The following is a 25,680-nucleotide window of genomic DNA, read 5'->3' as shown; positions in this document are numbered from 1 at the left end:
TGGTGTCCCTTCAACGAACGAAAGAGCCATATGGTCATGAACTCCCATAGTTGCCGCTGATTGGCACTGTACTTCCAAACGACAACGTCTCATATTAAGGCAGAGTCTACTTTTTTAACTAAATACAATTTAGTGTCATTCATCTCTATAGTTGCAATCGTAGCTTCTCCAATGGAGGCCAGTTGCATAGTGTTGAAGAGTATAAGCCTGGCGAGAGGCATATTTCTTCGTACTGCCATCTACTACTTATGGTCCTGTTAGAAACTCGAGGAGTAGCATTGGTCCTAATTTGGACTGTTGTGGCCAGTAGATTAGAAACGACTACTCGTATATTTCAGCGATTCAGAAATGAATACCTCCGACGCCTGTAACCAGGATGAGAAGCCTGTGTATTTTCACTAGAATCTGTCTAGTAAAATTTGTACACTGCCAACGTATTGGGAAATTCTACATAAGCGCCATTCAGCCTCTCTCAGGCTCATAATACGACGTCACTGAAATTCACTTAATTGTAGAAATTGTTCTCGTCGACGCTGTCTTGGAATATCTGCAATATTTACTGATCCAACGTGATGTTCAGAACATAATTGTCTCTGAGCAGCCACAATACAGTAGCTAAGGGTCGTCGTTTCTTATACCATCTACATAATAGTCCTTTCAATAATAATATTTATTACCATCTGCCAGCATCCTGTGGAAATGCGGTGTTCCTCCATCCCGTCTTTAGAAGTTTCGGTACACATTTTTCAAATAACACTAGAATGTATTAGCAATCCTTCAAGCTCTTACAGGTACAGTATGAACAGGCGCTCTTGTTAATATTTCCATTCCATAGATGATGTTAAATATTAGTACATCGAAGTATGAACAGTATTATAAACGTCGAGTCTGTCATAGTTTCATTACGACTGCATTGTTTTAAACTTTTTCTCCTACTGATAGTGCGTTTATGGAGTTTCTAACAAAGCATGCCCAGCACAAAACATGTAGAATTTTTATGTAACGTGGAAGTAACAATTAGTCTAAGACGCAGTTAAGGTTTCACACTAATTGTATCTTTATTCCATGACATTTATATACGTACTGCAACGATATTAAAAATATTTACAATTCGCAGTATCGATAAAAAGAAGATCAGAGCTGTTTTGATTCAAGACTGCTCTTATGTTGTATTCTTCTTCTTCTTCTTCCTTTTCCGTTTGTACTACAGGGACGGTACTGTTACAGGGGTTGAGGCGATATTAATCTATGTACCCACTTGTCTGAGTCTAGAGTTAATCTATGTTCAAGTGTGACGACGTTTCTCTAAACGTTTGCGTAGCGCGTTTCTGAGGCCAGACGTGGGTACCAGCCTGGTATTTACCTATCTGGATGTGAGAAACCGCCTAAAAACCACATCCAGGCAGCCATCGTTGTTAACCTGAGGGGCGGATTAGATTAGGGTCAGGCTCACCTCCTCGTAACCTGGAAGCGGCGCTTTAACACGATAGACAATAGGGTGGCTACTTGTCTTGTATTGACTCCTTGATAATATTGATGGCTCAATTATTTTAAGGCCGGCCGCGGTGGTTTAGCGGTTCTAGGCGCTCAGTCCGGAACCGCGCGACTGCTACGGTCGCAGGTTCGAATCCTGCCTCGGGCGTGGATGTGTGTGATGTCCTTAGGTTAGTTCGGTTTAAGTAGTTCTAAGTTCTAGGGGACTGATGACCACAGATGTTAAGTCCCATAGTGCTCAGAGCCATTTGAATTATTTTAAGTTTATTAGACGTCTACGGAGCAGACTTCATTTTGATAGTAATCGTATTGCCTGTACAATGGTGAATAATTGACTATTTATAGCAATATTCGAGTTGGGCGCTGCATTGTTGGCATATTGTTCACACAGTGCGCTTAAAGACGTGCGAGTCTTTGACTTAACAGCCCTCTGGCACAACGGATGCTGAGCCGCATTGTACTGAGAATCGCCTTGACTGTGAGTGTCTCATTTGATCGCAGCGTCACCTGATTTGCTTGTGGAAGGTGTTAAGGGGCACTACACTGGATCACAGAGTGGACACTTACTCACCAGTCAAGTTTCCTTTTTTTTTTTTTTTTTCATTTGCTGCTAAATGGCGAGAGAAGTTTAATTCTCAGTGACGGATTACTTAGCGCGCAACCCGTGGACTGGATTAAGGCTCCATTGCTTTTGTTAGCAATGCTGCAATCTTCAAGCTATGCATGTTCAATGCGCAACTCCTGCCTCCCACGCCAATGTTCCCGTCGATACCAATCTTTGCTGTCACTCTGCTTTAAACTCAGCGAAGCGTAGCATATGTAACTTGATGTCCAGTTCCAGGTACACATTCAGATTCTTCACCTTTCAGAATAAGGATGCACGTAATCCGTTTCTTTTCGGCATGCATGTTAGTTTAAATCTGAAAATTTATCTGAAATATGTTCAACTGTGACTGCATTTTTATGCTGTAAAGACATAAAATACGCAATGGAGTAACACTGAATGATGTGCGGTTCTAATGATGTGAAAAACAGACAAACAAAATAACAAAGAGAAGTCGTCGTATCCCAGTTTCCCTCTTACACATTGATTTTTGCTTCTTTCCATACCAATGCTACCAATACTAAGGACCATCCTACCATTTACTACGTCATTTATGTAGTGCACAAAAACTACCGAACTGTAGTTTTGGTACATCGCAGCTCTTGTCAAGAGTAAGGTATTAATACTTATTTTCCCTTAGGCAGCAGGTCAGATGCGTAAGTGTGGAAGCAAAGTGGTTAATCTATACTGCCAGACGTCGATGACTTCGCCGCCCAGGTACCACCAGGCAAATAATATCAGGACGCAAAGTTTGTGGCGTGTTTGTGAGAAGACTGTTACACACAGAGAAAAAAACAACCAAAACATTTATGTATGTACATATTAAGGTATTGTATTGTACTGTATGGAACTGGGGACCTAAAAACGGCCGGCCGGTATGATCGAGCGGTTCTAGGCGCTTCAGTCTGGAACCGCGCGACCGCTACGGTCGCAGGTTGGAATCCTGCCTCGGGCATGGATGTGTGTGATGTCCTTAGGTTAGTTAGGTTTAAGTAGTTCTAAGTTCTAGGGGACTGATGACCTCAGATGTTAAGTCCTATAGTGCCCAGAGCTATTTGAATCAACCTAAAAACGACGGAGAGACTTCGTCCCCGCCGTAGCCCTCAGTGGTTCACAACCCCACAACAGGCTGCAGCAGTCAATCACATCACCGCCGCCCCACACCGAAGCCAGGGTTATTTTGCGGTTCGGTCCCCAGTGCTGTAATCGAGTTTCTAATTCGAAGAGTTCGTTCACACGTGGAGCACCTTTTCCTTCAGAGTGACAATCCAGAACACACACGAGCGCTGCGACGTCTGCAACAGTTCGACGTCTTGGGTTCACCGTCTTCGGTCACCCTCCATTGAGTCCCACTAGGCCCCATCCGATTTTCATCTGTTTCCAAAACTTAATGAACATTCTGGAGGAATTCACTTTGACAGTGATGAAGCTGTGCAAGCAGGGTTGAGGTTGTGGCTCTGTCAACAAAATGAAACATTCTACAGTGACTGTATCAACAAACTGGTCTCTCGTTGGGAGAAATTTGTTCGACACCAGGGTGACTACGATGATAAATAAACATGTAGACATGGGGAATAATGACGTTTATTTAAAAACCTTTATGGGCTTTCACATGGAAAACAGATAGGCATTACTTTTCAGCACATCCTTGTAGTATTGCTACAAAAAAAAAGCCCATTTCTCGTCTCAAGGTACGTGAAGCGGCTGCACAATCCTGCACGACCGAGCGAACAATATCTGTCCTTTCGGCCGAAATTGTGTGGGACAATTGAGATCGTACGCGGCGTTGTGTATGCCATTTCAGAACCCGTAGATTCCATATCGGCATGATATGTAGTACATTTAATGCCTTGATTTACTTCTCTCTTCCGGAAACCAATCATAGTCTTTCAGCCCATTGTTGGGATACGTCCATGGCTTCTTTATTTTTCAGCCACAAATCGTTGAGGTTGATCGGTAAGGATAGTTTGGACGGCCTATTTCCAGGTTGTTGTGAAGCCAGGCTCGTACTCAGCGCCAAAGAGAGAATGTCGATCATCGCTGGTTTGTCTGAGCCTCTCCGCGAGTTGGTGAGATGCTCTTTAGGAGCTGGGACCCGCAAGACAGTTCATACACCCTGTTGCTACTGGACATGTTTCATTAAGGCTGCATATCGGTCAGGCGTATTCAGCTGTAGAGAAGCATAGTGCATGTTCGGTGGTTCTCAGGATAGTAGGTTTTGCTCTCCATTTGCTGTTTATGATTTTGCGTAAAATATTATTCCTGGACGCCATATTTGACGGATCTTTTCACAGTCGTGTCTATATTTCAGAGTTCTATCCAATGTCACATCCAAATGTGTTGCTTTATCCGTGTGTTCCAATGCGGCATTATTTCAGGAAACATTGAGCTTTCGCTTTGCTTGGTGATATGAAGATGACAAGTACTTACTTGATTCTTCGAAGGATTTGGTTTAAGGGAGTTACTTTGATAATATCCTGACAAGACTCTGAGTGCTTTCTCCAGCCTCTGCTCTACATCCTCGAAAGGTCTGCACTGTGCTGTGATTGCCAGGTCATCTGAATATAAGAGAGTATTATTTGGTACTGTCTGGTCTTTAGTGTATAAGTTAAAAAGGGAGGGGGACATAACGCTTCCCTGGGCCAGTCGATATTTTTAGTTTCTCCAAATGCATTTCTTTCCATTGAGATCGACGTAACATTCTCTATTTCGTAAGAGATAATCAACAAGATTGACAAAATGGTTATCTTTGAGTTCGTTATAGAGTTTCTGGAAGAGCAACATATGGCTGACTGTATCGTATGCAGAACTGAGGTCGACCAGTGTCAGCCCTGTAATCTTTTTATTTTCGTTCTCTTCTTTTATATGTTCTGCCTGGTACAGAATTTGGCTGGTGCATGATCAGCCAGGTCTACAACCAGGCTATTGAAGGATAAGTTTCAGATCGATAGAGTCTGCAAGGCGATTCAAAATGAGTCTCTGATACAATTTGTATAGATGACAAAGAAGGGGCGCTGTTCGTTAGTTCTTCGACGAGTCTGGTTCCTTCCCAGGCTTCAGCAGTGCCACTAGCCCTGTCTTTCTTCAAATTTTAGACTTTATAAGTTTCTCGGCAATGGTTGAAGGGCTGCGGTATCCACGTTTTGGCGTCAGGGCCAAAATGTTTGATCTGCTCCATACACATACTATCCACTCCAGCCGCTTTACCGTTTTTCATAGTACTGAGGCCCTGTTTGAGTTCTTTCATTGTGAAAGGCGTTGAGAACGTATGGATATCCGATTGTAGGACCCTGCTGATTTTTACTTTTTGATGTTTTGCATTGGACTTTCCATTGAAGAGGAGTCGACTGACCACGGGGATGGGTGTTACTTCAACAGGCGCTCTGGTGCCTTTTGGATCGCCGTTGAGCTTTTTGATAAGCTTCCATGCTATTTTGCTGTTGTGTGTCATGTTCATCCTCTGTAAGGTCTTGATCCATCTATTGTGCTGTACTACATATTATGGTTTCTTCATTGAAAGGATGTTTCTGACAGTTGCTCACATTTAGAGAGCAGTTTCTTAGATATATGTGAGAGGCCTGCATCCTCATGGTATGTGTTGACTCGAGATTATTTGTAGTATTTTTGCAAATACCTGGTAGTTTGGGATGTAGGAGTGAGGTCCACAATGGCTTCGTCAGGATCCTCGTGAAAATATGTCCGCTTGCCTTCTCTGAAGTTAAATCTTCTGTGGAACGGCACTGTAGTGGTCTTAACTGCGGCACACAAGTGTATCTGAATTGGTTTGTTCTGGTATAGAGGAATGAGTCGATATAATACTTCAATACAGCAGGCTTGTATCTTAGAGCTGGTGATAAAGTTATCGGGGCTGTAGACACACTTCCACATTTTAGTCGTAAAGGAGCAGGGAAGTTTCGGATCATGAAGGATAGAGAGAACACTTGTGTCTGTTTCGTTGCAGCCCCAGTTAATGCTGTAGCTACTGAATTATCCTACAATGACTTAGGTATTCTCGTTGTTAAAATACTTTGGTGGTGAGAAAGCGAATTTTTCTCCTGCGGGTTTGTACAAGGATGCGACTGTGAAATCTCCACTTTAGATTGTTAGTGTTTCAATACCAATTTGAAGCTTGTTGCATATCAGTTTCGTGGTTTTCAATTGTAGTGGTCAGCAATGTAGATAACGATATTTCTGATGATACTATTAATGTGTAGGGGTGCAGATAGTACAATACAGTGAATGTAATTTAAGTAACACTGAAAACAGTACTTACACAAAATCTAATTTCTTCAGTAACGTGAACATCGTGGTGTCTATGTTCTCTATGTTGATGGCCCGAAGGTCTCTGAAACAAGGAGACTAATGAGAACACAGTTTTCTTTTTTTCAGGAAGCAAGTGTACTGTTGCGTTCTGTGTTCAACTAAAATGAAATTGGCAGATGACACATTGCTGGTACGAAAGCAGTGTTGATCTCGTACAACCTGTTATGTGGATGGTTTGCTATGTGAATAAGCATCAGAAGTTACATGCGTTTTGAACATTGAAAAATTCCATTTTCCTCGAACACAATCCCTTGGATGCAGCTGCTTTTCTTATCTTCAGTGATAATTTAAGTATAGGCCTATGTATACCGAAAATATATTTAGAAACACCTGACAAAAGATAACGGCCGCCTATCATTAGGGATGCCCGTTATAAGTACCGGATATCTGTCATGAGAGTTATGAGACATCCAGTGCCCAGTGTTTCTGAAGAAACTTCCAGTTTCGCTTTAGCGATCTGTAGGTCGAGTTAACATAAACCAAAACTGCTCGGGAAGTGAAACTTCCTGGCAGATTAAAACTGTGTGCCAGACCGAGACTCGAACTCGGGACCTTTGCCTTTCGCGGTCAAGTGCTCTACCATCTGAGCTACCCAAGCACGACTCACGCCCCGTCCTCACAGCTTTACTTCTACCAGTACCTCGTCTCCTACCTTCCAAACTTTACAGAAGCTCTCCTGCGAACCTGGTAAAAGTAAAGCTGTGAGAAGGGGGCGTGAGTCGTGCTTGGGTAGCTCAGTTGGTAGAGCACTTGATCGCGAAAGGCAAAGGTCCCGATTTCGAGTCTCGGTCCGGCACACAGTTTTAATCTGCCAGGAAGTTTCATATCAGCGCACACTCCGCTACAGAGTGAAAATCTCATTCTGCTCGTGAAGTGTTACGTGTAATGATCACATTTAAAGGATATTGGTTCTCATTAAATACGAACTGTTGAAAAAAGCGTTAGTTTCACGTGCTCAATAGAAGGAAGAGAATCATGCGACACGACATTCTGTTCCACGACATTTATTGACGGTGTCAGTAAAATACGAGGAGTAACTCAGTGTGTTCAGTGACTCTGTATGTCGTGTATCGCACCCTGCTGTCTTTAGTTCCATTGCACATGGTGTGTACACAAGAAAATTGGCTTGTAATTCAGTCTTAGCTCGTCTGCAATAAAACGTTGTGAAACATAGGTGGAAGTGACGATTGCTATTAACGACCAAAAACCAGCTTTCAAGCAGATAAAGCTTATTTCTGTCAGGTGCATCCTTCTTGATGTGGCTATATTCACAAGCGTTAATATGTTATTCATATCTTGGAATAAATCGTGCACAGGGTAAATAAAAATATACCGACAAACTTAGAGGTGTAGTAGAGGACAGAGAAAGGCACTAACACTATCTGATAAGAAGTTTCTGGGCGCACGTATGTAATGTTGAACTGACGACTAGATGTCACGAGAGGAGGACCCGCCAGTATAAAAGGTGGCGGCGAGTGCTGTGTCGCCAGTAGAAAAGCAGTAACAGGAGAATGTCGGTCAGGAAAGCTCAGTGACTTCGAACGTGGATTAGTCGTTGAGTATGACCTGAGTAACATATCCATCAAGGGTATTTCAGTCCCATTGAAACTGCCCAAGTCTACCGTTTATGATGTGATTGTGAAGTGGAAACACGAAGGAACAGCAACAGCTAAACCAAGACCAGAAAAATCTCATATACAGTTGGACGGGGGCCGTCGAGCAATGTGGTGGCTGGTTATACAATATTGCATGAAATCAGCGGAAAAAATGGCTAGTGAGTTCCAAAGTGCTGCAAGCAGTCCAACTACCACAGTGACTGTACGTTGTAAATTAAAAAGAATAGGGTACAGTGTTCGAGCAGCTCTTCACAAGCCATACATGTCTCTAGTCAGTGCTAAGGGACGCTTGAGGTGGCGTAAAGAACGACGCCACTAAACGGTGTATGACTGGAAACGATTGATTTGGAGTAATGGGTCACAATTGCAACAATTAAGTACAGAGGTTATGGTACGTAGGTATTTTTGTGGTTAGGGTGTGGTATGCTTATTGCGCTCAGAAAAATGTTGAATGGGGAAGGGCATAACAAATTATACGGCACTGTGTACTGCGTACAGCAGCGCAGCAGTTCTGATGCGATGGATGTTTGTGTCAGCATAGCAATGTAGCCTGTCATAAGACAGCATCTATGAGGCAGTGATTTGTGATCAATAACATTCATGAAATCGACTGGCCTGCGTAGGGTCACGACCATAAGACGATGGAACAACTCTGGGATGAGTTACAACATCTACTTAGTCCCAGACCTCAGCGTCCTAAATCACTACCTTCTCTGGTTTCGGCTCTTGCAGAACAATGGGTTACCATTCTTTCACAGATATTCAGACATCTCATTAAAAGTGTCACCAACAGAATTCAAGTCGTCATAAAGACGAATGGCAGAATCATCCCATATTAATGTCCATTATCATCCAGAAATGGATGGGGATACACATACACACACTCTCTCTCTCTCTCTCTCTCTCTCTCACACACACACACACACACACACACACACACACGGGATTGTCATTGTCGCATACGCTGTTGATCTGTTGGTTTTAGTGTCAGCAAACCCAAGAAGAGAACGGGAAACCAAAGCCAGTGGCATTCTAAATAAGATGGGCAGGTGGTACCCGAAAAGCATGTTCGCTATGGTTCCCGGACAAGACTGTCTACACATTACTGCAAGAAAAAGTACAGAGAGACTCGATTACAAAACTGCACTATGCTAATATTCACTGAAAACACGCAACTAGATACTTGGACATACAGACTGACGATCGATTGACATTTAACCAACACATTAAAAAGGCAGCTGATAAAGCAAAAAGAAAAAAAAAAAACTTGTACATAATGTCACGCGCTTCAACACAGTCACTTAAATACTTACGCTATAAGAATGTGTCAGCGTGTTTTGTTTGAATCAATAGCACGTTTTGCGGCGAGCACAGCGCTACACACACGGTGTCACAAAACGATCACAAGCGTAGTTACGCTCGGTCAAAGAATTGCTCTGTTGAGACTATCTGAGGCTTTCGCACCACGTCAGTGGTAGCACTCCGCGTAGTGCTCAGAATATATTCGATGACCCTAGCTATTAGTGAACGGGCTATGACATTACTGGCTGAACAGGGGCAGACTAGATAAAGTAATGGAAATCACGAGGGAAGATGCAAGGGAAAAGCGTCAACTAAGACTGGCGAACGAATGCGTGGCACCGACAGTGGACAAGTTGTCATAAAGGCCGCAGAGTTTATTCCTTTACTCCTAACATCCGGGAATGATTGAAAATGTGCCACATAGACTCCAGTCGAGGCACTGTGCACTTTTTAACAAGACACGGCCCTGGCCAATACATCTTTATCGAATGCACCTATGTCAGCGAAGAGAGTATTACCGTCGGAAACGAAGAGCCCCTGAGCATATACATCTACAGTGCACACAACATATTCGGACCTGATAATTTAATTTCACACATGATAGTGTCTAAGATTCCATAGAGGAACCCAGATAGATGGGAAGACTTGAACAGTGCCGCTGGCATTATATCACGCGTACTATACGGTCCAGTCACATTAATACGACCGCCGCCTATGGTTCAAATGGCTCTGAGCACTATGGGACTCAACATCGGAGGTCATCAATCTCCTAGAACTTAAACCTAACTAACCTAAGGACATAACACACATCTATGCCCGAGATAGGATTCGAACCTGCGACCGTAGCAGTCGCGCGGTTCCGGACTGAAACGCCTAGAACCGCTCGGTCGCCGCGGCCGGCCAGCCACCTATATTCGACGTCAACGCATAATAACCACTCACAGGTGGCAGGTGGTAGCACTAGCATTGGAGGATACAAAAAGCGTGTCTGAGGGAAGCGGTAAACAGTGCAGTCGTTGTCATACGAAGGAAATCGAGCGGCTTATCTGATATCCAGAAGGACCTTATCGTTGGCTTTCAGACCAAGGGTACAGGCACTTCCGGAACGGCTTAGTTTGTTAACTGTTCGCGGGCCACCGTGGTTAAAGTATACCTTGCACAGCAAAATGGCGCTATCCCAAATCGGAGACGAGGCAGCTCTGGTGCGCCACCTGACATAGATATCAGTGGTTAACGACGGCTGTGGAGATGTGTAAGAGTCCGATCAGAGGTGAAACTCTTGAGCAACTGACCCCCAACCCCAATACACCGATGAACCAAAGGGCTACCAACAGAGTTTTGTCAATAACCGCTCAGTGAACGTTGCTGCTTATAGGTATCTGCAGAAGGCACCTGGTTCATGTACTCATGTTGACTGCTGTTCATCTGTGACGAAGGCTGTAATTTGTAGGCCAATACTGCAGTGGGACGTCCACAGCTGGTCTTTTCAGATGAACCATGTTTTATTCTCCACTGGAGCGATGCTCGCCTTTGTTTACGGAGTGAAATGTGTGAAAGGTAACAGCCTTCAAAAAGCGTCGGAGCGTTATGATCTGAGAAATGTTTTCGTGGCGTTCTCTAAATGATCTTCTCTTTCTGGATAGCCACAAGTATGTATCTATCCTTGGGGATCATGACCAACCCTACATGCAGTTTGGTTTCCCTCGGCATGACGGCATCAAGAAGCAGGATAATGCAACATGTCACACAGCTCGCTGTCTATCAGTGTGATTCGAAGAGCACCAGGATGAGTTTACCATACTCCCCTGGCCATCAAACTCTCCGGATTTAAGCCCAATCGAGAATCTGTGGGACCTGTTTGATCGGGCTGTTCGCACCATGGATCCTCAACTGAGAAACCTAGCGCAGCTGACCACGGCACTACAGTGGCCATGGCTGCACATACCTTCCAGAACGTCACTTACTCCTTCCTGCACCTCTCCCGTCGGGTAGACCGCTCGCCTGGTGCAAGTCGTTCGATTTGACGCCACTTCGGCGACTTGCGCGTCAATGGGATGAAATGATGATGATGAGGACAACACAACATCCAGTCCCCGCGCGGAGAAAATCTCCGACCCAGCCGGGAATCGAACCCGGGCCCTTAGGATTGACAGTCAGTCGCGCTGACCACTTTTTTTTAAATCTCATTTTGTTCGTTTTTGTTCGTTGTATCTGCTCGGGGCGGACGTCGCAAGACACCCTCTTAAGTTCGTTGTTGATCTATTAACTCAGTTTTTTTATTACAGAGGGTAGCTAACCCTCTGACCGAACACGCTGAGCTACCGTGCCGGCATCACTCAACTACCGGGGACGGAGACTGGACAGCGTATATACCGAATACATAGAAAGAAGACTGCACAGACGAACTAGATAGACAATTTCCCGAGATGAACTTGACCCGTGGGAAAGTATCAAGACATAGAACGATAACACTGGCTATGACAATGACAGTTTATAACTCATGAGCGAAACATTGGATGCAAAATTGGGCACACTACACTGACAAATTGGCGGCTAACACCTTCAAAATCAGTGGACGCCAAGAAATAACATCTGTAGACTTTAACTAGCTATAACTACGCCGGTGTGTGCCCTGAATAGGCACGTTAAACCTGTAAGAGCTGTTGTGTAGAAGCAATACCACAAGGTAACTAGATCGTATATATATGGAATAGACCAGCCAAACACAGAGCGATACAAGGACTTATATTAAATTAGAATAGAATAGTTACTAGAATAGAATAGCATAGAAGACAGGTTAAAGGCACCAGGTCCATGTCATTCAGAGATGCTTCTCTACAATCAGTTAATCAATAGGATTAGAAATCAGTATGCCACAAGGGGGCGAGTGGCTTGAAGTATTCTATCAGGGTCCTCGCATTTGGAATGGCACTGGTGAAGAAAACTCACATATTATGTTCTGTCTTCTTCATTCTTCGCTCCTAATAAAACAATCTTGATTTAAATTGTTATAAATTTTCAGTCTAAAGCTATTTTTAAGTTTTTGTTTAATTGTAAGATCATATGTCACTAGAATACAATAAAAATGTCTTTTGAATATTTGTAAAAAATGTAAAATGCGATCCATTCCGTTACATACGTGATGGACCATCAGTAGACACAAACCTTAAACTAAAAAGTCAGCACGTTCTCTAGTTTCGGTCCTTCAGGAAGAATGGGCTGCCATTCCTCTACAGATACCTCATGGAAAGTGTCTCCAGCACAGTTCAAGTCGTCATAAAGGCGAAGGGAGGACGCACCTCATATTAATGTCCATTAACAGGTTTCCATATACTTCTGATGAGATAATGTATGTCCAGAAATGTTACAGGTCGTCGAAGTTACGCCTGCCACTAGGCCTTTTGCAGCAAACATCGGTTCGTATGCTGACAGATTTCTGACGAAACTCCTCGCAACGGGTCAACAGTATGTAGGGCGTTACATCCCTTCTAACAAGTCTACGTCTGCTACAACAACACTACCGAAACGGGCGGTATTGTCATTGATATGCCTTACGTTTACTGCCTTAAGAGTTACCTAGCAACAGACCTTTTCCGCTGTTACTTCGATGCTCTGTAGTTTCTTTTCATGACGTTTGAGTAAATAGGGTCCAGTCTCTACTATGTTACTCATGACTCCCTCAACAACCTCTGAAATTTTGTTGATGGGGTTCGGGTTCGCAGTATATATGTAACGCATCTTTACCAAGACACGGATAATACTGCGTAACTTCATGGACGAATATAGATTAGAGGGAGAGTTCTGTGGAAATGTAGTTCACCTACTAATGAGACCACATGCACAACGCTGGTGTGATCCGTTCTTGAGTATTGCTGAGTAGGAGGACAACAGGTACTGTGGACCAGATTTGACTTTTCACCTTGACCTCCTTCACCCTTCCCCTCCATTTCCTCTCAGATCTCTGCCCCAGATCTTCGCCCTCTCCTCCCCTACCTCCCAATCCCAAACTTCTCTTTGCCCAACCCTCCTACGCTAATCCTTATCAAGCCTTGCTCATTTACCTCCCTTCCCCTCCCCAAACGGATGCCCCTTTCTTGAAAATGAACCAGTCAGAGAGCTTCTAAGCTAACACACATACACTGTCGAGTCACTTTAACCTGTCAGAAGCCTGGATAACCATCTCTTACAGTGCAGATCACTGTGAGACGTGCAGGAACTGACCAAGCGAGGTTCTGGAAGGTATTCACGGGGATGTGGAGCCATGCTAACCCCAGTGCTGTGACCACCTGCGCTAGGACTCTCAGCTGATGATCCATGGCGTGTAGAGCCCGATCGACGTGGTCCCACAGACTGTCGATTGTGTTTAAATATAGGAGAAAATATGAACTGCATGTGAGAGTGGATATGGTCCCCAAGGATAAGTGCATACTTGTGTTGACTCACTGTTCTTTCATGAATGACGAGATCACTCAGGCAATGTCCTCCAACCTGGACTCTTCCGACGATTCACGCAGGGTGTTTGCTTTCAGATGCTTTATGCTGTACAAGCTATCAGCCATCTGTTCGGTGGAGCATAAAACCTGATTCGTCTAAAAAGGCTACCTGTAGCCACTCAGTGGTACAGTTGCGTTACTGTCATGCAAATTCCAACCTTCATCGCTGAAGAACAGCAGTGAGTTTAGGTGCTTGAAGCAAGCTCCTCCTGCAGAGGCCCGTGTGCAGTAATGTTCGCTAACTGTCATTGAAGAGACACTGTTGGTAGCCCCTTGGTTTATCTGGATGGTCATTTGGTCAACAGTTTCAAGTGGTGGTGGTGGTTAGTGTTTAACGTCCCGTCGACAACGAGGTCATTAGAGACGGAGCGCAAGCTCGGGTTAGGGAAGGATTGGGAAGGAAATCGGCCGTGCCCTTTCAAAGGAACCATCTCGGCATTCGCCTGAAACGATTTAGGGAAATCACGGAAAACCTAAATCAGGATGGCCGGAGACGGGATTGAACCGTCGTCCTCCCGAATGCGAGTCCAGTGTGCTAACCACTGCGCCACCTCGCTCGGTGAGTTTCAAGTCTTTTCGTCTGTACACATCTCTGTAGCCATCATTTACCCCTGTCATCTACAGCCCGTGGTGCACCACAGTTGCCTCAGTACCGATTTTGGTTAGTGCCATTTTGCCATGCACAGTATACTCCAACCATGGTGGCACATAAACATTGTACAAATTTAGCCATTTCAGAAATGCTTCCACCTTTAGCCTGAAAGCCAATGATCATGCCCTGCTGGATTTTAGATAAACCACTCCGTTTCCACATAACTACCATGACATTTTCCACATCCCTCAATATGCATTATATACCCTCCACAGCTAGCGCTGCAACCTTCCGTCTGTGTGTGGTTAGTGCATGTCGATATCGAACATATGCAGTGATCACATTAATGTGACTGAACCATGTATTCACAAAATCACAGTTCTGTATTTTACAGCCGTATCAGTTCATCGAATGATATATCTCTGTCTTAAGCCACTCCCTTTTGTGGGAAATAGGCCAATCTGAGAGTTTCTAAGGTAACACAAATATTAGCACTCCCAATAACAGCTCGGTATTTTACTGCTGTAAAAACGGAGGAGCCTGTCACATTTCTCAACTCGTTTATGAGCTATGCCCCCTTTGTTCGAAATAGGAGAATCAGAGAGCTTCTAAGGCAGTTGAGTTCCACCTATTCAGATCTCCCAGTCACAGATCAGTATTAAAACCGTCATAAAAGTTAAACAGCGAATAAGACAGCCTCAAATGTCAAGAGACTCTAGTCAGTTGCTTTACATTTACATTTTGAAGCTGAAGATATATAACTACCTGTGTATGCCAAATTTCTCAATGACCCATGCACACAAGACAGGAGCCTGTGCCAGGAATAGCATCAGTGACTTACAACTAGTGGCTGCCTTGCTTTTAATATCTACCTTATAGCTTGTTCAGGAACTTGAAACATGCTAACATCTGCAGAGGTGCATTCAAGAATTATTGAACCAGTCTCCAAGCATATCATATGTCGCCAAGTCGACTTAAATACAGAAACGAAATGCATGCTGATAAGGCAAAAAGCACAATGTGATTGTTTATTGAAAATATATATTTTCTATTGAAATTTAGGAATTCGGAGTTTTTGTTGTCGTTAGCATTCAAACTGAAATCGTCTTTCAATGCATTATCTCATGATTTGTGGCAGTAGTAGATCTCATTACGACATTGGCTCGCATGAGGCTGGCGGTGGCCACAGCAGAGTCTCACGTCTGACACCGTAGCCTGGCTCAGTCCAACTAGGTGGTGACACATCCGTCACCATGCATCTGGCCACTAACATGTCAGAGATGGTGATGATAGGTATTGCTTTGACTGTAAGACGAAATGTCAAGTACAGTGTCGTATTTAAGGAAAACTATGCTATTACTGAATCAAGAAGGCACGAAATTATTTGTGACAAACCCATAGATCTAGGGATAAAGGGTCATGAGCTAAGAAATGTTAAAATGTGGTAGACAGAGATTGATAGCTTATCACGAAACTACCTCAAATATTTACGATTTTATTAAAAGTAATATGCATATGTGACCTGAAACTTTGCGTTGCCCATATACTTACATTAAAAAGAATGTGGCTTCAATGAATGATTAAAAAAATGCGGGGACATTCTTACAGACATCATTGGAATGAGAGAAAAAATGTGCGCTATCGAAACGAAAACACAACACATAATTCATATAAAGGCATGAAACACACATCTGCTAAGGAATTAAGCATTGGCAACTACTGAGAGCCTGCCGCTGTAGCCGAGCGGTTCTAGGCGCTTCAGCCCGGAACCGCGCTGCTGCTATGGTCGCAGGTTCGAATCCTGCCTCGGGCATGGATGTGTGTGATGTCCTTAGGTTATTTAGGTGTAAGTAGTTCTAAGTCTAGGGGACTGACGACCTCAGATGTTAAGTCCCATGGTGCTTAGAGCCATTTGAACCAATTTGAACTACCGAGAATGTGTATTATATGATGCTGATTAAATTGATTATTCAGTACATAATTCGATGTAACTTGCGTACAGCTTCCACGAGAATGCAATGTAAAATGGGATTATCGACAGAAAACGATAAAGGCTTCATGTTGTTGTTGTTGTTGTTGTTGTTGTTGTGGTCTTCAGTCCAGAGACTGGTTTGATGCAGCTATCCATGCTACTCTATCCTGTGGAAGCTTCTTCATCTCCCAGTACTTACTGCAACATACATCCTTCTGAATCTGTTTAGTGTATTCATCTCTTGGTCCCCCTCCGCGGTGCCCTCCAATACTAAATTGGTGATACCTTGATGTCTCAGAATATGTCCCACCAACCGATCCATTCCTCTAGTCAAGTTGTGCCACAAATTTCTCTTCTCCTCAATTCTATTCAATACCTCCTCATTAGTTATGTGATCTACCCATCTAATCTTCAGCATTCTTCTGTAGCACCACATTTCGAAAGCTTCTATTCACTTTTTGTCTAAACTATTTATCGTCCACGTTTCACTTCCATACATGGCTACACTTCATACAAACACTTTCAGAAAAGACTTCCTGACACTTAAATTTATACTCGATGTTAACAAATTTCTCTTCTTCAGAAACGCTTTCCTTGCCACTGACAGTCTGCAGGCTTCATATTCAATGATGATGTGAACACCATTGGGTGGTGTCATTTACGAGAAGACATAGATTGACAGTAGCTGTGTGAGCAACAGGAGACGATTTAAAATTAGTAAGGTATGGGTAAGGTTCTGTGTTCTGGTCCTGCATGTGCCAGGAGGTCCTAACTGACGGTCAGGTCACACATACTCTGCCAATGGCATTTTTCGATATGGTCAGCAAACTGCTCTCCCATTCGACGTCAGGTATCTTAACCTTGGAAACGCTACTAATCCATGTAATCCATGTAGTAACTCATCACTTCCATACATGGCTACACTCCATACAAATACTTTCAGAAAAGACTTCCTGACACTTAAATTTATACTCGATGTTAACAAATTTCTCTTCTTCAGAAACGCTTTCCTTGCCATTGACAGTCTGCAGGCTTCATATTCAATGATGATGTAGGGGTGTAGGGGGAGGGGGAAGGGGGAAGGGGGTAGATGGAGGATGGAATGAGGGCAACTGAAGGGCGAGGGGGTGAGATGTGCAGTGGCGTCACGTCAAGCTCAAGGTCAAATGTCAAATGATAAACTCTATACCAGTCATCCCAAGCAAAAAGCCCTGGCATTATCAGGAACCGAACCCAGGTCCTCCAGATGACAGTCAGCTGCGCTGACCACTGAGCTGTGGAAGGGGACGATTTAAAATTGATTTAACAGTGAAATACTGGTTCTGGATCTAATAAACTGAGATTGTAATATATATGTAGATATAGATTGGATGTGATGGTTATAGTAACTGAAATTAGAAACTATGTGTTATAGAAGAATTGTCATAATGAAAATGTAACACTGGTTGTACATGTATCATGAAAATATAGTTGTCCTATTTCCAGGAAATATGTATGACCTAGGAAAGAGTGAAAAATACAATTGTCTGTTTCGTTTTCATGACAGTGAAATATTGAACTGCTTCTGAGAGCGCTAAATATTTGTAACATAATTGGCTTAGGAGCTCGATGATTAGTATGTTTCCAAGAAATGAATGTGGCTTATGAAAGTAAGGGGAGAGGTAGGGCATGGGATAGGAGTGAAGGGAAGGGGGAGAGTGTAGGGGGAGGGGAAGGGAGTAGGTGGAGGATGGAATGAGGGCAACTGAAGGGCGGGGGGGTGAGATGTGCAGTGGCGTCACGTCAAGCTCAAGGTCAAATGTCAAATGATAAATTTGGTTCATAAATGCTGTTTTCCTCCTACACGATTAGTTGGGACTCCCTCGGGGTCAGATTAAAGAAAAACGTCGAAGCAGTTCAGTGGTGTGGTGACAGAGTCGTTAGTAGTCGGGACCATTAAGAGAGAGTTGTGGAAATGCCTGTGAGACTAGATGGGAATCCTTGGAAGGAAAACGATAATATTTTCACGAAACGTTTAGAGAACCGGCATTTGCGCCAGACTGATGAGTGATTCTACTGTCAACAATGTTCGTCTCATGTAAGGGCTGTAGGGCAGAATAAGAGAAATTTCGGTTTAGACAGAGACATAAAAGCAATCATTGTTTCTTCGCTCCTTTTGGAGAGTGTATCAGGCCAAAAAAAAATTAGTCGACCTCCGAAGACATCGGTCTAATAACTTGTAAATCCGCCTGCAGACAGGATAACGGTCTCAATTCAGCGAAGAAGAGATGCAGCTAGCTTCTGCAGGTATGCTGCATTCAGCTGAAACCGCTCGTTGATGATTAGATCCCATATCCCATAGATCCACCAAACTCTGGGAATGGTGATTGCTAGGACTCCCTCGCTGTCTCAACGAGTCACAGACATTCTCTGTGATATTAAGATCGGGTGAATTTGTGCGCTTTTCGAGGTAGGATCGAATGCCTGAACGTTCATCAAGCAAGTAACGTATATATGCAGCCATGTGAACACGGCTGTTATTATCTTGAAAGACGGGTTGTCCACCGCATCCTCATTATGGATATGTAGAACGATTGGCAACACATAGTAACCGAAAATGTGGAAATAAGGCATCCTGGTTCATGTTCATGGTAACTTGAATGTATGTGCAGATGTTAAGGTGCGAAAACACCCCCAAAGTCTCATACAAACACCTCTGGTTTTAACTACACCCTCTACACATTGCGGGTTACAGCACAATCGACGGAACGCATCATTCGAAAAGAGGATAAACCGCGACTAGTGAGACCACACTACACGAATCCAGTCAGCTACTGTTCAATTACTAAGTTGTTTGCTAGATTTAAAACATGACGTTGAGAGCAATGGTCTTTCGCGAGATATCTTTCTCCAAAAGTCCATTTATTCTGTTTCATTAGCAACAGTCGCACGGAAACTATTAGAGATGTACCTGCGTTTATTAACAGCAGCAATTTCTGTCGGTTTTGAAACCAGTTATCAGTGACAAATTGTTACACTCCTACCTATTTCCTGTCATTTAGAAATTCTTACGACCACTGTTCTTACGCCTTGTTACATGGCTGCTAATGGTGCACTATTCCTTGTAGACACATTGGACAGTCCGCGGTGATAGCGCGACAAATCGAGCAGATTCAGCCACATTGTGTTCATGGGCAAATCCAAACACGATAACTCTCTTCTGCCATTCTGCCTCGAGTCCATGACGATCCATGTTATCACGCGGACTGCATGAAACCGACTGGTACACTCACACGACTTCACTGGCAAGATTCACGTCAGCAATGGAGAGTAATACGGCCGCCTGGTACCAATTATACAATATCTGAAGCACACACAGCCAACAGAATGCTTTTTTAATGGGGCGACACGTATTTTGTTCTGTGTGCTTCTGTAAATGTGGATTTAATAAACCTTCCGTCGATTTCCTATTCAATCCCTGTTCAACGGAATTAAGAGCTCAACCTCTAAGTCTTCGAAGTCAACGATACGTGGAAGCATAACGATCCTTTCTTTTATGACGGTAAGACGACATGTTATAACACTATTTGTTTATGGTTCATCTAAATTTTTAAAAAATTTTTGCTTTAAAATTTTCGCATATCGGTACCATATTTGTGTATATGTAAAGTAAAGTGTGCTATACTGAAGATTAAAGTTCTTTACATTGTATGTGAGTAATGTATGTAAAATACTATGTAAATTGTTTATTACGTTTAATAACTTTCTGATAACATTTTGTATATAAAATATTTATGTGTATAAACAGTTCATGTTGATGCAAATTTGACAACCGTAAGAAATGGTAACGCTTAGAAACAATGTAAGAAATAGGTGTTACGTAAAAGACGGTGTCCTTTTGTTTGAAACGAAAGTCGCTGAGGAGTGGAAAAAATGGCAAGGGCGAATTGGCGCGCTACCTAGAGCAAGCGCGGGAAGTAAGTCACACAGTCTGTAGGCATCAGTGATTGAGGCAACACCCTTGCGAGCAGGAGAAGCTTTTCTTCCAAATTTGCACAAAATTGCCTCGGATGAAGGCTGCAAACGGTTTACGGCATAGCAGCGAGTCGTTGTGTTACCGTATGTAAAATTGAACGACACCAAGAAGAGAAACTGATCCCATATAGTAAGCTACTTGCAGGCCGTACTGTGGGTACTGCAGCCGGCATAATTGTTCGCCACACCCAAGCCTCCAGCCACCAGATAAGATTATTTTTGGTATTTTACTTCCGCACAGTGTGAAACGTTAATTTAAACTGTGTTTTATTAGTGAATAATCGTTCTTGAACTTTAAGGAAACTGGTTCACCCTGTTATTTCATCCTAATCATACACCTATATAGTGTTCTTTCTTGGTGTTTGATTAATTCGAGTAGCCTGTTTTACAGACTTATGAAGTGCTAAGTTAACATAAAGAGGCACCATTTAAATTGTTTTTGTGTTAATAACGGGATATATGTGTGAGGGACTAAATCCTGTAGTAATGAAAATTTTAGTTAGAGTAATAACACGTCCATGCTTTAGTGCATTACAGAGAAATAAAGTCAAACTATTTTTATTCTTAAAGTTTTCTTAACCATTGCAAAGTGTTATAGTAAAAGTTTGCTTACATAAAATTCAGTCAGAGTGAAGTAAAGTTACTAGAATCTGTTAACTGACTATACAGAGTTAGTTGAAAGAGTAATATATAGCTTTTGAAAGTAAATTTCACTAAGAAAGAGGTTTTCTTGAAGTGAAATGTTCAGTATAAAAAAATGTGTGCTTTAGTGTCTAAGTATTTTAGTATTTAAGTTTATTGGTTATGGAAATTGCTTTTCTAAAGGTCCCCCGTGGCCAAATGTCTTTTAGCTTCCTTGAAGTTATCTACTGGGCTTCTTCTCTATTAAAAACGTAATGTGTAAGGGTGTAGTAGTCAAATAATTCCACTGTTTGCACCAGCATTGTTTACGTGGAGCAATATTTATTTGAAGAATCAACTTAAACAGTAGCAAGGAAGTAGGCAAAATTCATACTTCTTCTTTCCATTACTTCACTGTTTCATTGCCTGGATAGGCGGGCGATCGGTAGTACATATTTTGAACCACGAAATGAACTTGGAACTGAGTTGTCGTAGCTTCAATATAATACTATTCATACTACGTTTCTTTCTAACCTCTGGGTAAGATCTTAGGAGATGAATTGAATAGTCTGCTTTACTTACCCATTAGACGCAACACACTATCAAATCCTGTAAGAAGGGTAACTCTATTGATTAACTTTTCTTATTAACAGGACTATCCTCCCATAATGTACTTTATTTGGAAACTAAGCTAAATTTAGTAAGAGGGTTATACGTGGCAACATAGAGACAGAGTTTGTGTTATTTAGGTAAAAGAATACTAAATTACAGTAAGTGGTATGGTTATAATGTCACCGTCATCCGCTACAGAGCGGTTACTAAACGCTGCTATGGAGGCATTTTTAATTCGTTTGCTCTCGATTACACATCACATCAAATAATCATTTAACAACAAATTGCGAAACCCTTCTAAAATTTACGATTGCGATTGGTACCAATTCGTAGTCCCCGCCAATCTGATATTGTCCGTATGTGGTGTAAAACAGGACAAAAAAATGGTTCAAATGGCTCTGAGCACTATGGGACTTAACACCTATGGTCATCAGTCCCCTAGAACTTAGAAATACTTAAACCTAACTAACCTAAGGACAGCACACAACACCCAGCCATCACGAGGCAGAGAAAATCCCTGACCCCGCCGGGAATCGAACCCGGGAACCCGGGCGTGGGAAGCGAGAACGCTACCGCACGACCACGAGATGCGGGCAAAACAGGACATTTTGGACTTATTTTATATGTGGCAGACAACTGGAGACCTTATAATTGTAGTTAACTAGTGCATAAACTATATATTATGACTTCCTTTGAAAAAATATGGAGTAGTAAAACTACTAATGGGTTGGTAGCAATGTAACATTTTCCTTCGCTTAGTAAATGGTTCAAATGGCTCTGAGCACTATGGGACTCAACTTATGAGGTCATTAATCCCCTAGAACTTAGAACTAGTTAAACCTAACTAACCTAAGGACGTCACACACATCCATGCCCGAGGCAGGTTTCGAACCTGCGACCGTAGCGGTCTCGCGGTTCCAGACTGCAGCGCCTAGAACCGCACGGCCACTTCGGCCGGCTCCTCCGCTTAGTATTCTAGGGCTAAGGATAGCTAGAGCAGAACTGACAAGACGTACTTAGTGACAATCGTTCGTCTAAGGAAACAGTTTTCTGATATGTGCATTACGTTTTCAGTGAGGATCAAACAGGATGAGGATTTGTCAGTCCAAAATGTTTCCAGGTTGGATCAATAAAAAATAGAGAAAAGTTAAGATGGTTGTTTCACTGCTTCAAGTACTCTACATAGTCTCCCCGTACTTCAGTACAAAGCACAGAACATTCATAAAAGAACCTGAGAATGTTAAAAAAAAGTTCTTCTTTCGGATGTTGTTCATCTCGCGCTTCACATTGGTTTGAATGTCGCTTATGTCGTCAAAGCGTTGACGTTTCACGTGAATTTCTGACTCTGGAGTTTTGTGGTAGGTTCGCGTTGATAGCATCAAGTCTCGTCACACGTTATGATTTTTTCCAGGAAAGAATCACCCGCGTTTTGCATTTCAGGGAAGTAGCTGGTTTTGTTCCGGAGTCATGATGTGTGGGACAAACTTTGCACAAATTTTCTCTTCTTCAAAACAATAAGGAGAATGTCTTAAGCACTTGGTTTACAGTTGTTGCTCCATTGTGATTTCTGATGCAACAACGTTGATACACTACAGGTACACGTCCACTACTTAACACCGCCCACTCACAACTGACTGTGTTTATGGCTGTTAGTTCTAGCTGCCATCCTAATTACATCGATGGTGCCGCTTATACGCCAGGTACACATTCCAGTCACATTAATATGACTACTATCAGTGTTCGTCGTCAACTTGCAATAATCACTCACAGACGGCATGGCAGCAGTGACAATGGAGGGTGTATAGAGCATGTCGGCGGGACGCTGAAAACAGTGCAGTCGTTGTGGTAATGCGGAGACGGAGCAATTTATTTGATGTCCATGGCTTTCGACCCAAAGGTGGAAGCATTTCCGAAACGGCTATGTTTGTAAACTGTTCGCGTCCTACTGTGGTTAAAATATACCCTTAATGATAAAACGGCGCTATCCCAACCACAGGCCATGGCAACTGTGATGTACCAAGGGCCATGGACGACAGGATGAACGACGGCTGCGGAGATGTGTACGGGTGAACACACGTGCAACCGTTGATCAACTGACCCCCAGGTGAACTAAGGGGCTACCAACAGTGTTTCACCAATGACCGTTCACAGAACGTTGCTGCGTACGGGCATCTGCAGCAGGCGTCTGGTTCATGGACCCATTCTGACTGTTGTTCATCGACAACGAAGGCTAAATTTTGCATGTCAATACTGATATTGGACGTCCACTGAGTGTCGACAGGTAGACTTTTCACATACATCACATTTTATGCTCAAGAGGACAGATAACCGTTAGATTTTATAGCGTGAAACGTGTGAAGGCAAAGGGGCAGGCCGAAGCAGGGAGCGTTGGGGTGTGTGGAATGTTTTCGTCATAATCCCTGGGTGATATCGTCATTCTGGAAGGCACAGTGGATAAACTCAAGCATGCATCTATCCTTGTGGATAATATCCACTCCTTCATGCAGTTTGTTTTTCCTCGGCATGATGGCACCTACCAGTAGGACAATGCAACATGTTATACAGTATACGTGAGTGGTTCGAAAAGCACCGGGATGACTTTACAATACTCCCATGGCCACCAAATTACATGGATTTAAAACCAGTTGAGAACCTGTGGGACTGTTTCTATCAGGCTGTTCAAGACTTGGTTCTTCAACAAATAAACCTTGAGCATCTGGCCACAGCACTAGAGTCGACATACCTTCACATTGCTGTCGGTATCTTCCGGAAACTCACTGACTCTGTCCCTGTGCGTCTCACAGTGGTGCACGCTGCGAAAGGTTGTTGTTCTGGCTTCCGACAGGTGGTCACATTAATCCCGGGATTTTTTGACAGACGATAGACGTTCACTTCTAATGAATTTGTCGTGATATCTCTGAGTACGTCGTAAATATGTTGAATATAAAAAAACTGGTACACTTGCCTAATATCGTGTAGGGCCCCTGGAAGCATGCAGAAGTTCCGCAAAACGACGTAGCATGGACTAGACAAATGTCTGAAGTAGTGCTGGAGGGAATTGACACCATGAGGTCAGCGCTGTCCACAAATCCGTAAGAGTACGAGGGAGTGGAGATCTCTTCTGAACAACACGTTGCAAGGCATCCCACATATGCTCAATGTTCATGTCTGGGGAGTTTGGTGGCCAGCGGAAGTGTTTAACCTCAGAAGAGTGGTCCTGGACCTACGCTGTAGCAATTCTGGATCTGTGGGGTATCGCATTGTCCGTCCGAATGCACAATGGACATGAATAAATGCAGGTGATCAGACAGGATGCTTCCCTACGTGTCACCTGTCAGAGTCGTATCTAGACGTATCAGAGGTCCCATATCAATCCAACTTCACACGCCCCACACTATTACAGAGCCTCCACCAGCTTGAACAGTCCCCTGCTGACGTGGATGGTCCATGGATTCATGATGTTGGCTCCATACCCGTACACGTCCATCCGCTCGATACAATTTGAAACGAAACTCGTCCGACAAGGCAATATGTTTCCAGTTATCAACAGTCGAATGTCGGCTTTGACGGGCCCATGCGAGGCGTAGAGCTTTGTGTCGTGCAGTCGTCAAGGGAACACGGGTGGACCTTCGGCTCCGAAAGCCCATATCGATGATGTGTCGTTGAATGGTCCGCACGATGACACTTGTTGATGGCCTAGCATTGAAATCTGCAGCAATTTACGGAAGGGTTGCACTTTTGTCTGTCACGTTGAACGTTTCTCTTCAGTCGTCGTTGTTCCCGTTTTTGCAGGATCTTTTTTCTGCCGCAGCGATATCGGATATTTGATGTTTTACCGGATTTCTGTTATTCACGGTACGCTCGTGAAATGGTCGTACGGGAAAACCCCACATCATCGCTACCTCGGAGATGCTGTGTCCCATCGCTCATGCGCCAACTATAACATCGCGTTCAAACTCACTTAAATCTTGGTAACCTGCCATTTTAGCAGCAGTAACCGATCTAACAACGGCGCCAGACAGTTGTCTTATATAGGC

The 25,680-nt window shown here is 43.3% G+C and overlaps 1 protein-coding gene across 1 annotated transcript in view; it reads right to left on the bottom strand.

Annotated features, from left to right (window-relative positions):
* LOC126249373 (relaxin receptor 2-like) overlaps nt 1–25,680 on the bottom strand; it is a 379,385-nt gene that overhangs the window by 194,703 nt on the left and 159,002 nt on the right. Inside the window, exon 5 of the mRNA XM_049951026.1 lies at nt 6,372–6,443. Coding sequence (XP_049806983.1) covers nt 6,372–6,443 — 72 coding nt within the window. The remainder of the gene's footprint in view (nt 1–6,371; nt 6,444–25,680) is intronic.

The sequence above is a fragment of the Schistocerca nitens genome, chromosome 3 (genome assembly GCF_023898315.1).
Source record: "Schistocerca nitens isolate TAMUIC-IGC-003100 chromosome 3, iqSchNite1.1, whole genome shotgun sequence".
In the NCBI taxonomy this organism is placed as follows: domain Eukaryota; kingdom Metazoa; phylum Arthropoda; class Insecta; order Orthoptera; family Acrididae; genus Schistocerca; species Schistocerca nitens.
The sequence above is the reverse complement of the archived record's forward strand: the minus strand, read 5'-3'. Positions and strand labels throughout refer to the sequence as shown.